This window comes from Protopterus annectens, chromosome 6.part0 (assembly GCF_019279795.1).
Source record: "Protopterus annectens isolate FY-2018-M chromosome 6.part0, PAN1.0, whole genome shotgun sequence".
In the NCBI taxonomy this organism is placed as follows: domain Eukaryota; kingdom Metazoa; phylum Chordata; order Ceratodontiformes; family Protopteridae; genus Protopterus; species Protopterus annectens.
This window is the reverse complement of record NC_056737.1, coordinates 104,163,739-104,178,333: the sequence shown is the minus strand read 5'-3', so window position 1 is coordinate 104,178,333 and position 14,595 is coordinate 104,163,739. Positions and strand designations below refer to the sequence as shown.

General features: G+C 37.7%; 1 protein-coding gene across 1 annotated transcript; it reads right to left on the bottom strand.

Moving 5' to 3' along the window:
- Nucleotides 1–1,471: 1,471 nt before the first annotated feature.
- On the bottom strand, nt 1,472–3,858 carry LOC122804182 (gap junction delta-2 protein-like). Its single transcript, XM_044073878.1, has 2 exons — nt 3,339–3,858; nt 1,472–2,376 (listed from the first exon to the last, which is right to left on the bottom strand). The coding sequence occupies exons 1-2, from the start codon at nt 3,407–3,409 to the stop codon at nt 1,533–1,535; spliced, it is 915 nt and encodes a 304-aa protein (XP_043929813.1). The 5' UTR covers nt 3,410–3,858; the 3' UTR covers nt 1,472–1,532.
- Nucleotides 3,859–14,595: the final 10,737 nt, after the last annotated feature.

The window sequence follows — 14,595 nt, the reverse complement described above, 5'->3', positions numbered from 1 at the left end:
GTGGAGCTTTTCTCCCCGGGCCTCCGCTGAAAATGGACCCACGTCCAGTCGGACACTCCCGGTCAACAAATTTAAATAAATAAATAAATAAATAAATAATAAATTGAACATATGCTAATACTATGCTATAGAAATTGTTAGCAAACAGCACAAAATACAGAAACACATATTAGAACATGGCTTCAAGCTTTCAAGAGTTAAATAGAAAGTGAGATCACTTTATTGAGTAAAAATGTATATTTCTTATGGAAAAGTCTAGCAAACTAGAAAAGTGTAACAATACTAATAAATTCAAGTAAAGTAAAAAAAAAGAATACAGATCAGTCATTAAACAGTAAGACAGTAGAGTCAGTAAGATAAAGGAGGAGCTAACAGTCATAACCCCTAACATCCTGAGTGTAGAGTAAGCCGGGGGGGGGTAGTGAAACTGACTATGTCAGCAATTTTTCTTCTATAATTTTAGGATGATTGGGTAAGACCAAATAACAGTATAAATTTATAGTTTCTGTTGCTTAACAAAATCAACATACAGATTATAAACATGGCCAGTTTATCCAAACAAGTTAACATTTTTTACTAAATATTCATCATATAAATTGTAAATTAGATGGTACGAAGATATTGTACTAAAATGGCATTCTGGACAACTTCCAAAGATGGTCTTCTTGTTCAGTTGACTCATTAATATTGAAAGTGTGATTTTCAAGGTTGGCACTTAATTACAGAATACATTTAGTTCAAACAGACATAGTTTTAAGCCATATATTATTTGGCTGCATTGATTCAGATTAATCATAACAAATATTAGCACCTCTTCCATTCTGCAACTGCTGAATTGATTCACATACAAGAGAATATATAACATAAATACATTAAGACTGAAGATGCTGTATTAGTTTGCATATGATCAAGTTTGGGAAGATGGTTTTGTTTAAGGTCAGTGGCAAAAGGCAAGTAGTTAAACCCAAAGGACAGAAGAGTGTTGCTTTGTTTGACTGAATTATTTTCTTGAAGGAAACAATAAATGGATGTGTTGAAGCAGATAGTAATACATGCTGTTTCACGAAGAAACTTCATGGCCCTGTTTTCCCAAGGCTAAGTGAAGTGATAGCTATTACTAGTGCTACCAGTAATTTAAGTCCAACATCTTATGCTGCCCCCAGTACACATCACAACAGAAAACTCAAGAACACAAACTTTTAGTTCTTTATTTTCTTTTAAATTAGATTAGTATTCCTTTAAGGGATTACATTAGAGCAACTAAAGTAATATAAAAATATAAAGAGTAGTTTATACTCATAAAACTTTTTAATAGTAAAAGACCTTCTGTCTGTAAAGACATTTAAAACAGCAGCAAAGCAAGGCCATAAATGTTGAGCATATCCCTAAATCCCGTTTTTGATTTATGCAAAATTCAGTGTTAATATGTTGTACTCTAATTTTGAAAATAAGAATAACAATAACAAACATCATCCATCCTTTTTGTTTTATTGAAAGAGAATGTATGTGATGACTATTGTATAGAAATCGCTTCACACATATGCTGAGTCACTTGACTGAGTTCTACCGAAATTAGGCACAGTCATTTTGGATAAGTCCTTCTTTCTGATTTCATATATGGATTTCCTTCTAGCCTGCACACCTCTAACAGCTGTTTTGATTTTCCTCCATCCCAGATGATTCAGTTCTGCCAAATTTAAAATCACACAAAGTCCGCTGACTGCAAACATGAACACCAAGAAAACAGTCTTTTCTGTTGGCCTGGAAACGTAGCATTCCACCTCCTTAATACAAGGGTACCTGTCGCACTCATACATAGATGGGACGTTGAATCCATAAAGAAAATATTGTCCTACCAGGAATCCTATTTCCAGTGCGTTTCTGAAAACAACTTGGATAATGTAAAATCGAGAAATCCCTTCTTGTCTTTTTATCTTGGACTTGGTAGTCCTTATAGATGAGTTTGGAATTTCTTTGACGTCTAAGCAGTCAGGCTCATTTTCTTTTGTTGAATTTTCGGTGTTCTGAAGGATTCCATTGACAACGATGTTCTTAATTTTCCTGTTATCTTCGCGCTTTATTGTGTCATGGTCTCTGTCCAAGGTTAAAAACACGGATGAGCACCTCCTTTCTTTTTGTTTGGCAGACTGGTGGACAGAATATGTTATAAAACAGAGGCTTGGGGTGCACACCATAATAATTTGGAAAACCCAGTACCTTATATGGGAGATTGGAAATGCTTTATCATAGCACGCCTGGTTACATCCCGGTTGCAGGGTGTTGCAGACAAACATAGTTTGCTCATCATCGTAGACTGTTTCTCCAACGATTGCCACAATAAGGATTCGGAAGATTACAACCACGGTCAACAGAATCCTGTAAGACAGCAGAGAAAGAGTTGCTAAAAACAGTCAATGAACACGCATAATCATTTAAAGGGGTTTTACAAAGGCTGTGATGCATTTAAGGCTATCCGGAGCTATCCAGCATCTGAGGTGCTGAACAGCCAGAAACCTTTCTGATACTCCTGACGTTTTACATTTTTTTAATTTGTTTTCATTCATATCTCTCAGCTGCACCTATTTTTTCAGAATGTCCTAGAGACTGCATAACGTGAATGCTTCACATACCTCATAAATCATTGGTTTGCTAAATCATTGAGGATATGGTTCGTCAATAATGCCAGGCATTAGAGTCTCATACTTGTTATTGTACAGAAAAATGTATGTTGATGCAAAAGCTGCTGTTTTATATACCTTAAGTGAATTAATCTAATGTTTAAAGATTGTCCGTGATTCCGGACCTTTGTTCTGTCATTTATTTTGTCCCTAGTTCTTGTCCAAAGAAGTTAAGAGCTATGTTATCAACAACTAACAGACAGATAAAATATTAAAATAATATTTTTGTCGTATTATAAATATTGATAAGCAGCTGTCGGGAGTGAAAACGATATATCAATATAAAACTCAATACAGACGGAGTCCTAATTTAAGTTTTCATCTTCATCATTTTGACTGAATTCTTTATCACTAAGGACTGCACAGCCTAATGCTTTATAACAGAACAACTTACCTTCTTTAGATAATTTCATATAGCAGTTACTGTTTGCCACAACTACTCCTTGCATTCAACTAAAGCTGACCCTAGATATACCTATGGGAACTACATATGTATGAGTAATTAATGCTTATGCACTATACTACTTGATTTAATTGAGCTATACATATACCATAAAACTTTTTCAACAGTTATAACTAGACAGTAAATAATGTGCATGTCTATGTTTTTTCCAAAGTGCATATACATTTTAATATATGCAGTTGTATTATTGCTCTTACCTTCCTATCATGGTAGAGTGCTGCTGGACAGCAGCCTCCAATAGTCTCTCTAAGATTGTCCATTCCCCCATCGTCGTGTACCCTCGCTGAGACTTAACTGCACCAAACGATCCTTCAGGTCCTGGCTTTCTTAATACGCTATGGAAAGCAGTCAGGCATAACGGTATAATTATTCCAGTGATGTTTCTATATAGATAACATGTAACACTCTGCCCCTAAGCATTTCTCTTGTCTGCTAGTCTGCAAGAAAGATTAAGATAAGCTCTCGTGTGTGTGATCCTCTCATCATCTTGATGTATGTTATAAAGTGTGACGGGGAGACAGAAGAATTTAATATATACTTTGTTCCTCCAACATGCCTCAACAGATCAAAGTCAAAAAATTTGACTACTGTTCCTCATTATTACAATTTGCTTCCTGTGTTCCTTATTACTAGACAATATATAGATGTATTTCGCACTTGATCAGCTGCCTTCTTGCTGTGAAAGTAAAGCAGAGCTGTCAAGTATTATCTTGTGGGATGAAGTAGCCACGTCCCTTTTTCTGTGTGACGTCAGTTTTTTGGTGAAGATGCTTTGTTTATGACTGTTTCAAGCAATTGATAAACGGCTTTAGATACTACTAGCAATGTTTAGATATAATGCACATTAGAAAAAGAAGGAGTTAGAAGCAGAATCACTTCCTCAATTTGTGCAGCAATTGCGGAAGGAAATCAGGTAATTCCAAGGAAATTTATGAATAGCATTCCAATCGCTACATTGCAGCCAAGGACCCCACACACAAGCACCACTTTAAGTGTTAGTTCACTTTGCTGAGTCACTCCGTGGCATATTACACTGGTCCCCAAACCCATCAATAACAGCACCACTTTTGTAGTGCACTTTGCTGAGTAATTCCAGGGCATATTACACTCTGCTAATTAAGCAGTTTAGTGACATTAATCTTTCACAGCCTCAATCATGCGCTTCATTTAACTCTACCGGTGCTGTGTGCTGCGTTGAATCAGTATTATAAGCATTGATCATCATAAACGTTTATACAGTTCAGCAGCACATACGTGCTCTGTGAGACTATGCCCCCCCCCCCAAAATACACATAGACAGATAAACACACACACACACACACACACACACACACACACACACGAGTAAGGAACGACAGAACAATGTGGAGAAAGGAGGTTTTGAGTTCTTAACCTTATTTTACCTTCCCATCAGCACTTTGACCCAGTTAATTGAAAGATATAGGTAAGTAAAGAGACAGAAGTGCACAGTTCTGCATTTAAGGTATTTTGTGAATTAAATGCATTACCTTTAATCCTAGGTGACAATATGAGCCACAAAAACAAAGCATGAGAAATTCATTATTGATATAATGCTAAGAGGCAAAATATCCCCCAGTTGTAGCTAGGAAGCCATGCATTCCTCCTTGATGTGGAATAGCCAGATAAAATAAAGTTCTTATATTAAACATTTGTAGATATAACACAACACTTAGGCCTATAAGTATTTCTACATTAACCTTACAGAGTAGGATAATACAGATACTGATACACTATTTCTTAAATTATAAGACCAACCTTTCTGGGAAGGTTCATGAAATGTGAAAATATTACACAGTTAAAATTATGATAACACATGATTAATATATACATGTGTGATGATGAAAAAGCCATGCTACTGACTGTGTGTGTGTGTGTGTGTGTGTGTGTGTGTGTGTGTGTGTGTGTGTGTGTGTGTGTGTGTGTGTGTGTGAAAGAGAGAGAGAATGTTAGTAATCTGCTTCTGTAAACTGAACAAATACCCAGAGAGGCCACAGAATTTTTTTCCTGATCTGACTGAACAAAGGCTTAGTGACCTTTGTGAGACTTGGAGATTCACAGAGACAAAGCATTACAGCTCACACATTAGTCAATTAGTTCTTAGATCCCTGCTACAGGGAGTCTTGCTAAAGTCATAGAAAAAAATTTAAGCCACACATAGACCTGTGTTATTGACCTGAGGTCACCCTTTTAACACACAGACAAATATATGCATGCAAATTGATTGCCTACACTTGGAGTGCAATGGAAAATCTAAAGTTAAAATACTTTGAACAGAATAATACTAAAGCAGTCCTGTTGTTCCTGATAATAAGCCATTTTTGTTAGTTTTAATGACCCTGAGTCAGCCAGGTAGTGCAGATTATCCAACATTTTAGGTAATATCCCCCATAGGGCATCACCAACCAATGTGTGAGATGCTCTGTGCAGTTCTACTCTGGAGTACAGTACCCCACCATGGATCTGTAAGCTGGCTGCTCCCCCAGACATGAGAGCAGCTCATCTGTGTCTGTAAACAATGATTCTGCCAGCAGCTCCCACTCCTGTTCCTTTGTTCCTGTACCAGCTGGATTTCCTTGTGGTGTACAGATACTAGCATGCTGGTGATCCATCTTTCAAATTACTTATAGGTTCTGTTGTGGCTACCAACTGCATTGACCTGTTCCATGAGGTCCTGAGATACACAGTCTCAAAAGGCTTGGTCTGATTTAATGTTCTATAGCCAGTGTGGACCATGCAAATAGACAGCCTGTAGCTGGATGCCATTTTTTTGCATGGGAGAACTTCTGCTTTCTGCCTGTTTCAGGTCTGTCTACCTGTAATCATAAAGACATACATGTATAAACTGGTGCATATAATACACATTATACCCATGTCACGTAGGATGTGTCACAAGTTATCCATATGGTTACCATCTTTTTAACAGGCAATCTGTATGGAATGGTAATATGAGTTTGACACACAGCAGAGGCTCCATTACCATTACCACAAAAAATAAACCATGCAAAAACACAGACATATCTGGAGTAGGTCATGTGTTCTGTTTGTCTTTGGGCCCTAGCAGCACGTAAAGTGTGGTTGGGTACAGGTGTTTTTCAGTGCACCTTGTCTGAACCCTGAACAGTGGAAATGCTGACCCAACAGTGCAACTGATTGCCATTGCATGTTAACCTTCCTGAAAAAAACATACATCTGGACTTTCAGCTACACTATGTCTGTCCCTGGAGTGTACTTAACTGTTATATACCCTTGACCTCATTAACTATTTCAGTTTAAGATTATTAACTGGATTCAAATATTGATATACTGCATATGACATAGCTGGCACGTGGCGTCTTTTTGAAAGTAAAATTTGGCTTTTATTGACAAACTGCAATAAAGTCAAGGTGATAGGAAAAATGGGTATCTCCACCCTAGTTGTCTAGGAATTTAACTAAATGACTGAGGAAGAAAAGAAGGTGTTACAGATTATTTACACAGTTTGGAATACTTCACTCAAAGAAAAAAAATAAATGTGCAACCTACTGAGACATAAAATGAAGACGTCTAAAGGTATGTATGAAGAATCATTAATTAAGAATGTGGATACCAATAAGTTTTATTATTGTGTTAATAATGCAAGAAATGTTAATAAAAGATTTCAGTCCAGGATTAAATCAGGGCACAGTTCTTTCCAATAGTATTGACATAGCTGGATTTTTAAACAAATCTGTTGACACTAAACTTACAAAAAAATGGGTAATGCTTGATGAGATTTCAACCACCAATAAAATCAGTATTCCATGCTGTATAATTACAGAAAATATGGTGGAAGCAACGCCTAAATAAGTTTACAAATTGAAGTACAGGCCCTTACTCAATAACAGGCAGCTTTATTCATAGATTTTCTGAATATTTAGTGCAGTCTCTGACAATATTATTTAGCAAATTATTAACACAATGTATTGTTCCAGAATCATATCTACGGCACCTTGATAGTATTGCACGTGCTGTAATATTCTATTTGGTGCATCATGCTATAAATGCTCATATCATTCTCTTTAATTCCTCCAAATCATTTTTTTGTTTCTAATACTATGACAGCAATCAAAGTACGATTAAAGTTCATGAAATTAGTATTGTTTCAATCTTTGATGTCAGCCAAAAGTCCTCTTCGTAGCACCCACAATGCACCTACTAATGACTCCTTCTGCAATTCATATGGGGTTCCATGGATTGGTAACATATCTAAATACAATTGTAGATTCTTTTTTATAAGACCCATTGCTCCTACTACTATTGGAGCTGTCTGGGTATCTTTCTTCCACATTGCTCTCATTTCTGCCTGCAGATCCTGATATTTTATGATTGCTGTGGGTGCTTAGGTGTTGGCTCAGAGTGACACAGGAGCCAGCAGGTTGAAGTTTTAGGTAATTATTTGAAATGCTCTAGGATTACTATTGGTGTACCACAGGGATCAATGCTGGAATCAGTTTTGTTTAAATTCATATTTTCTTACTAACAGCATTTTTTGGTTGCTAAAATAGTAACACTGGAGTGTTACTGACATCTTCATCAAATTATATGGCATTTATTTTATATAGGTCAGTTTTATTAATCTATCAAAAAGCAGTGTTATGAATTCGGCCATTTTAGACCTGAACATTCACAGGGAGTGGAGAATCATGTTATAGACCAAAGACGAGGTTAATTTATGTAAAATCTTGAAGTTTATATTAGTTCCAATTTAAATTTTAACAAAATGCTCATGTTGTTAGCTCTTAAGTGTACAATGCAACTACTTCTATAAAATGTCAACTATCAGAGCTGCCTTCGTACTTGTGAAACTGTTCATAATTTATATAAAGCTAATAATTGAATATAACTAATTATTTTGCACACACATGACAAAATACCTCTCAGTCTTGGAAACCATTCAAAGGAAGTTCAGAAAAATAATTATGGAGTGCAGAAATGTCTCAGGAACGTTTACTTTCTATTAGTTAACATTGGGTTCCTATTACTGCATCGAACGCTTAGGCTGTCAAATGCTTAAATGTCGACACCTAAACGGTGAATGCTGAAAACTGCGACTGGCCAATTATGCAAATTTTTCCAAGGGAAAAATGTTGCTTGTCTGTCATTGGGGATTTGCCCTTTTCCCCAATGTAGTAGTTGGTATATTTAGTTGGGGGGTGTGGGGGCGAAGCCCCCACTTGATTAGGGTTTTAGAGTATGTTTTTTTGCTGTTGTTGGTCAGGTGAACTTTTTCATGGGGAAAAAATTTGCGTAATTGGCTGGTCATGGTTTTGAGAGTTTGACATTTAGTTGTCAAAGTTTTGGCATTCGACAACCTAAGCGTTCGATGGTGTAATATAGACACATTAACATTGGTTATGTGGTAAAGTTTGTTTATCTTTCATGCACTTCTTGATAAAGTTGTTCAGCATTTATTAAATGGCGCAGTGGTGAAGTGGTAGCGTTGTCGCCGCCTCACAGCAAGAGATTCTTTGGTTCGATTCTCGGCTGGAGTGCCTTCTGTGTGGAGTCTGCATGTCTTCCCTGCATTCATGTGGGTTTCCTTCGGGTGCTCCAGTTTCCTCCCATGTTATAAAGACATGGGTCTGGAGCATTTCTCCCCAGGCCTCCACTGAAAATTGGCTTTGTTCCAAGTCGGACTTTCCCAGTTAACAAATGATAAATAAATTAAATATTAAAATGTTACAATCAAGTTTAATATCTTACAGTGTGATATGTACATTTTAAATAACAAACTATAAAACATAATTTAGTGCAAGGTTTGTTACACAGACTATAATGAGATTATAGAACAGACTCCTAATTACGATTGGAAGAACATTTAACAACTAAGGGATATGACCATTGAGGATGACATATACAGTCCTTGGCTTAAACCAGGCCCTGTGTGTTCCACTTAATACACCACACATCAAACCTTTCAATGTAGCACTTAAAATTCTAGATTAGAGTGTATTGCAATTGTCATACCATGTAGGAAACCCCAGTCCATGTGCATATTGCCCATATAGAAGTCACCTGTTGTAAGCTAAGCCTACAAGCTCATCTTCCTTCTACAAAACAGTTCCATACAGGTCAACAAACAGCAAATATCTATAGCACAAGTACAAAAACAGAAACCAAAATGTGCAGGCACTACTCTCAAATCATGTACCTAAAGTGTACTGTTGATTAATAAGAAATATGTTTTTGCTGTAATATCTGCTTGCTCAGTAGCAGATACATTATCTTGATGAGCAAGTTACTGGCTGCAGCATTTTTTTTTGTGTAGTTTGATGCTCCTGGCGGGGTCATTATGCAAATGAGGCCATGTAGAGCACATGTCACTGAATCTCACTTTTTTTCATAATGCATATATGACCAGTGCTGCCAAATGAGGCTCATTCAGCACTGTCCATTTTCATAAGTACCTGCAAAGTGCAATGCTCATGTGGTAGCAGTGACCCCAGTTGGGACATGGGTAAATATGTATTAATATCGCCTACAGAGGTTCTAAATTGTAAGTAAAGAAGCAAATGTTTGTAGTCCAGTCATCCTCATCACAACTTGCCTTCCCTCTGTCAGTATGTGTTTCTAGCCACTGTTGACATCCCTCATTTGTGTCAGCCCTTCCACTGTTAGTCTCTGTGTTTTATGTTTACTCATCTGCCCCTATCCCCATACCTATATCCTTTTTCCATTTGCTATCTTGTATGTACATCCTTCCTCAGTTACCCTCTTGACACTTCTTGAAAAAAAATGAGGGCCTAGCCCAAGAAAAAAATACCCTTTTTCCCCCTCTCCACTCCCTCACTTTCCTACCCTGTGCCCTTCTCCATGTTCTCCTGCTTAGTCTTTCCAATGTCGGACTTTCTTGTGCTCCCAATTCCCCCAAGTAAATGTATAAATGTAATTGGGACCATGCTATGAGACACACAGAAATTCTTGTAGCTTTGCAAAGTTGCACGTGTGGATACTTTTACTTATGTTTATGCAACATTCATGCTACTGCTGTTCAAAAATTCTGTAACTACACCCATGGTATGCCTCTTTATGCCTTGGCGCTGTCTTTTACACATGAAGAGTTCGTAGGTAATAAATGAGGTGCTAGATGCCTCCTTCTCAATTGGTAATTGCTTTTGAGCTGTGTAATGCAACTAAGTATCAACACAGTAGCTCCTGTGTGGCTACATTAGCTCACTCAAGCCTACAGCTCCTTGTTTTGTATTCTACCAGTTAACACCCATAGATCTTTATGGCATTCAGACATGTTTTGGATCTGTCATCCTTAACTGAGTCATGAGTTAATAATAATTAGTATTAGAAATTGCAAGGTGTACTTAACAAACTAATACTAAGATTATTAATCTCAGATGTTCTAGTAAGGAAAAGGTACTGGGGTAGAATCCATGATTGCAAAGTCATCCTAGTGAAACAGTCGACCCACAACATAAACCACTAGTTACCAAAATCAGCTGCAAGCAGTGGTCAGAGAAGGCTCTAAGGTCAACAGAGACCAGGCTGAGAGACCAGGCTGAAGACCTGAAAGTTGACTGGAGAGAAAGTATAACATTTCAAGGAATTACTTGGGGCTCTAGCACCCCAAGAAGAGGAGGAAATAGATGGAGTTGAACAAGAATGGCAGCACCTAAAAACAGCATGTGTTAGGACTACAGAAAAGATATGTGGCTGAACCAGGTATGGAAATAAGGTACATAAGGAAAGCTGGTGGTGGAATACAGAAGTCCAGGAAGTCATCAAAAGAAAGAAGGAGGGCAGGAAGAAGTGGCAGATAGAAAAAACTAACCAGGCTAGAAGGACTACTGGTTGGCTAACCAAGAATCTAAGAATGATGTTGCAATAGCAAAGAATAGGGCATCAGAGGCACTGTACCAACTTCTGGAAAGTGACTCAGTAAGTGGCACAAAGAAACTCTATCAGGTTGCAAGGCAAATACAGAAATATAGTCAGACACCCTTCATAAGGTATGCTAGCAACAACCTGCTCACCAGTCCACAGGAACTCAAAGGCAAATGGAAGGAGTATTTCCAGCAGCTTCTGAATGAAAAAACTCCACAGAAGCTGTACTGCCCCAGAAACAGCAAAAGATGAGAGAAGAAGAGGAGCCCACCTTAGAAGAAGTAAGACCAGCACTAAGGAAGATGGAGTCAGGGAAAGCAGCAGGCTCAGATGAGGTCACAGCAGATATGATAAAGATGCTGGGTGCAATAGGGGAGAAATAGCTCTTGAGGGTGCTAGTAGCAGTGTGGAGAGAAAGGCTTATTTCAGATGACTGGAAAATAAGCATACTCATGCTAGTGTACAAGAACAAAGGGGGGCATCCACAACTATGGGCAGTACAGATGCATCAAACTCCTGTCACACTGCATGAAAGTTCTGGAGAGGGTGATTGATAAACGGATACGCAGATTGGTAGAATGTAAGATGGGAGAAGAGCAGTTTGGATTCAGATCAGGATGCAGCACAATTGATCTGATGTTTGCAGTGAGGCAGACACTTGAGAAGAAGCTCGAGATGAGGAAAGAGTCCAACTGGGCATTCCTAGACTTAGAGAAAGCATATGACAAGGTCCCAAGAAAGCTGATCTGGGCAGTACTGTGGTGGTTTGAAGTCCCAGAATCATTGGTAGAATTAGTGCATGCTATGTACAAGGACCCAATGACTCAAGTACGAACAGTATTTGGTCTCACAGAGGGGGTCTCAGTGGGAGTGGGTGTACATCAGGGTTCTTCTCTGAGCCCACTGCTGTTCATACTGGTGATGGACTACATTAGCAAACAGGTCAGAGGGGCCAGATCAACAAAGTTGCTGTATGCAGACTATGTGGCATTACAGGCAGACTCTGAGCTAGAACTTCAGCATAGGATAGGAGAATGGAATGTAAAACTGAAGGCACATGGGATGAAACTAAGCCCAGGTAAGATGATGGTTATGGCAACAAATTGGGGAAATCAAAAGAAGCTGAGAATAGAGATAGAAGGGAAGATAGTGGAACAGGTAAACAGATTCAGGTATCTGAGAGGGTGGTTGAAAAGAAGGGAAGTCTGAATGAAGAGGTCAAAGCTAGAATCAGAGGGGCTGCAGCCAACTGGCATAGTGTCAGGTGTAGTCTATGACAGTATAATGCCAAAGAAGCTAAAAAGTAAGGTGTACAAGACAGTGGTGCGACCAGTAGTACTCTATGGTACAGAAATTTAGGCAGTAAAGGCAGAACAGTTGAAGAAGCTAGAGGTGATGGAAATGAAATGCCTAAGAAGGGTGGTAGGATGCATACTGTGAGACAGGCAAAAAAATGAGGACATAAGAGCAGAAGGCAAAGTAGCTCCAATTGCAGAAAAGATCAAAGAGAACAGATTACGGTGGTTTGGACACGTGCAGAAAAGCAGAAGACAATCTGGTGAGGAAGATTTGGAACAGACAGGAAGAAGGTAAGAGGAAGCCAGGACGTCCAGCAAAGAGATGGATGGATTGTGTGAAAGAAGATCTGCGACAGTCAGACACAAGTTTTGAAGAGGGTAGGAATGTGCCATGGAATCGAGAAAGATGGCGACAGTTAACACGATACCCCAATCCCATGTAGAAAAACAGGAGCTGACGATGATAACGATGATGTTCGATTGTGCAGAAATTAATTACTAATTTCTCCTTATTGTTCATATTTACATTCATATTTTCATAACTGAGAGACTTACATTTCATTGAGGGGTATAGTGTAAAATCCCCTCATGGGAGAACAAAAAGTACATTGTCAGTGTGCAATTACACAGGAGATTTTGGTAATTATTTTGTAGTACTTAGAAAAATATGAAATATTTCCTTATGTACTTAATATTTCTAAAACTGTGTGACTTACAAAATACTGCATGGCATCAGATGAAATCTTAAATGACACTGAAGAAAATTTTCATTAATATTTGCACTATAAGTTGCCCATCTTGAAAGTTATTCAGGTTTATATTTGGCAATTATACACATAAACATAATGCTTCATATTTCTGTAAATATCTTAGTAAGCATGCACATAGAAAGGATATTTTTTTGCTGCCATGTGAAAGCTTATACCTGGCTAACAAAAGTAAGTTGACAAACTGCATCAAAGTTGTATAGTTTCCAAGATATGGCAGTTTGTTTGCGAAACATTAGATAAGAATATCATTCTGATTTAGTATTCATAATAATATATTATAGCACTGATGTAAAGACTATGACTGTACTATCTATGCAAAGAAGACTTTTTACTGATAACATTGCTATTTGTACCATTTTAACAGCTTTTACTATTTACAAAACATTTGTATTTATGTTATGTTTTTGATTTCCCAGAAAACATTTTGGAATGTAACAATGTGTGTAGGCTCACAGAAGTATGACATTCCACATAACATAGGTGATAATGAGTTAGTTATGTAATCCCAGGATGTGTATATGGATTTTCCCTCCAACAGCTTGCACAGAACTCTACAATGGAGAAGCTCAGGAGTTATGCCCAGAGAATGCAGCAATTTTCTAAGAAATGTTTGAATTTCTGTTCGTGGAGGATATTCTTTTCTATCATCATAAATGCAAATTGCCTCTATTTTTTACATACCAAATGAATCTTGACAAAAAATAATCATACTCTGAAAATCTAGCCAGGCTTGAACTTCCCTTCCGTCAGCCATACAGTACTCTTCATCATTTTAGCTGTAACTCAATGACAGAATGCTGGCTCAATTATTTCAGCTATATTCTTCTCACTGTCCATAGCAGCCACATCACTGATCACAGTCATTTCAGTTTTTATGTATCTTTTACTTCCATTCTTTTCATTAAAACATAACAATGTGACCAATCCCCCACATTTGAAATAACTTAAAGCATTACTTGACAGTCTGTATTTCACAGAGGGTGGCACATTTTTTATTTTAGACTCAGAAAAAGCAAAGTCAGTTTTAGGCATGTTGTTATTAAATAAGAAGCATTCTGCTGAAATTCCCATGGCAGAGCTAGTCACTTGGCATTGTGAACCTTGGCTCTAGATGACTGTCACTGTTGAAGTGACAGCGCAACCCCATGTGCAGAAATGGGAATAAGGGGTTGCTGATGGACGGATGAATGGGTGGAGTCTGCTGTAGCTACTAGCATGTCAGACTTTTTTAGATCCTTTGCTTAGTAAAATAAGGAAATGGGTATTGCAAAGGTCTTTTAATTCTCTCATTTATTAAAATGTCTAATATTTTCAACTTACTGCTGCTATCAGGCCCTAGCCATAACTTAAACTATATTTTAAGTCATGCATCTGCACTTAAAACAGTGAAAATCCAGTTACAGAATTTTATCCTAACCCTAAACAAACGTTCTTTTTTTTTCTGTACTATTTTTTTTATTTTATTATATTCTGTAGAATCAGTCCTCTTCATGTCCATATACATTCTTGAG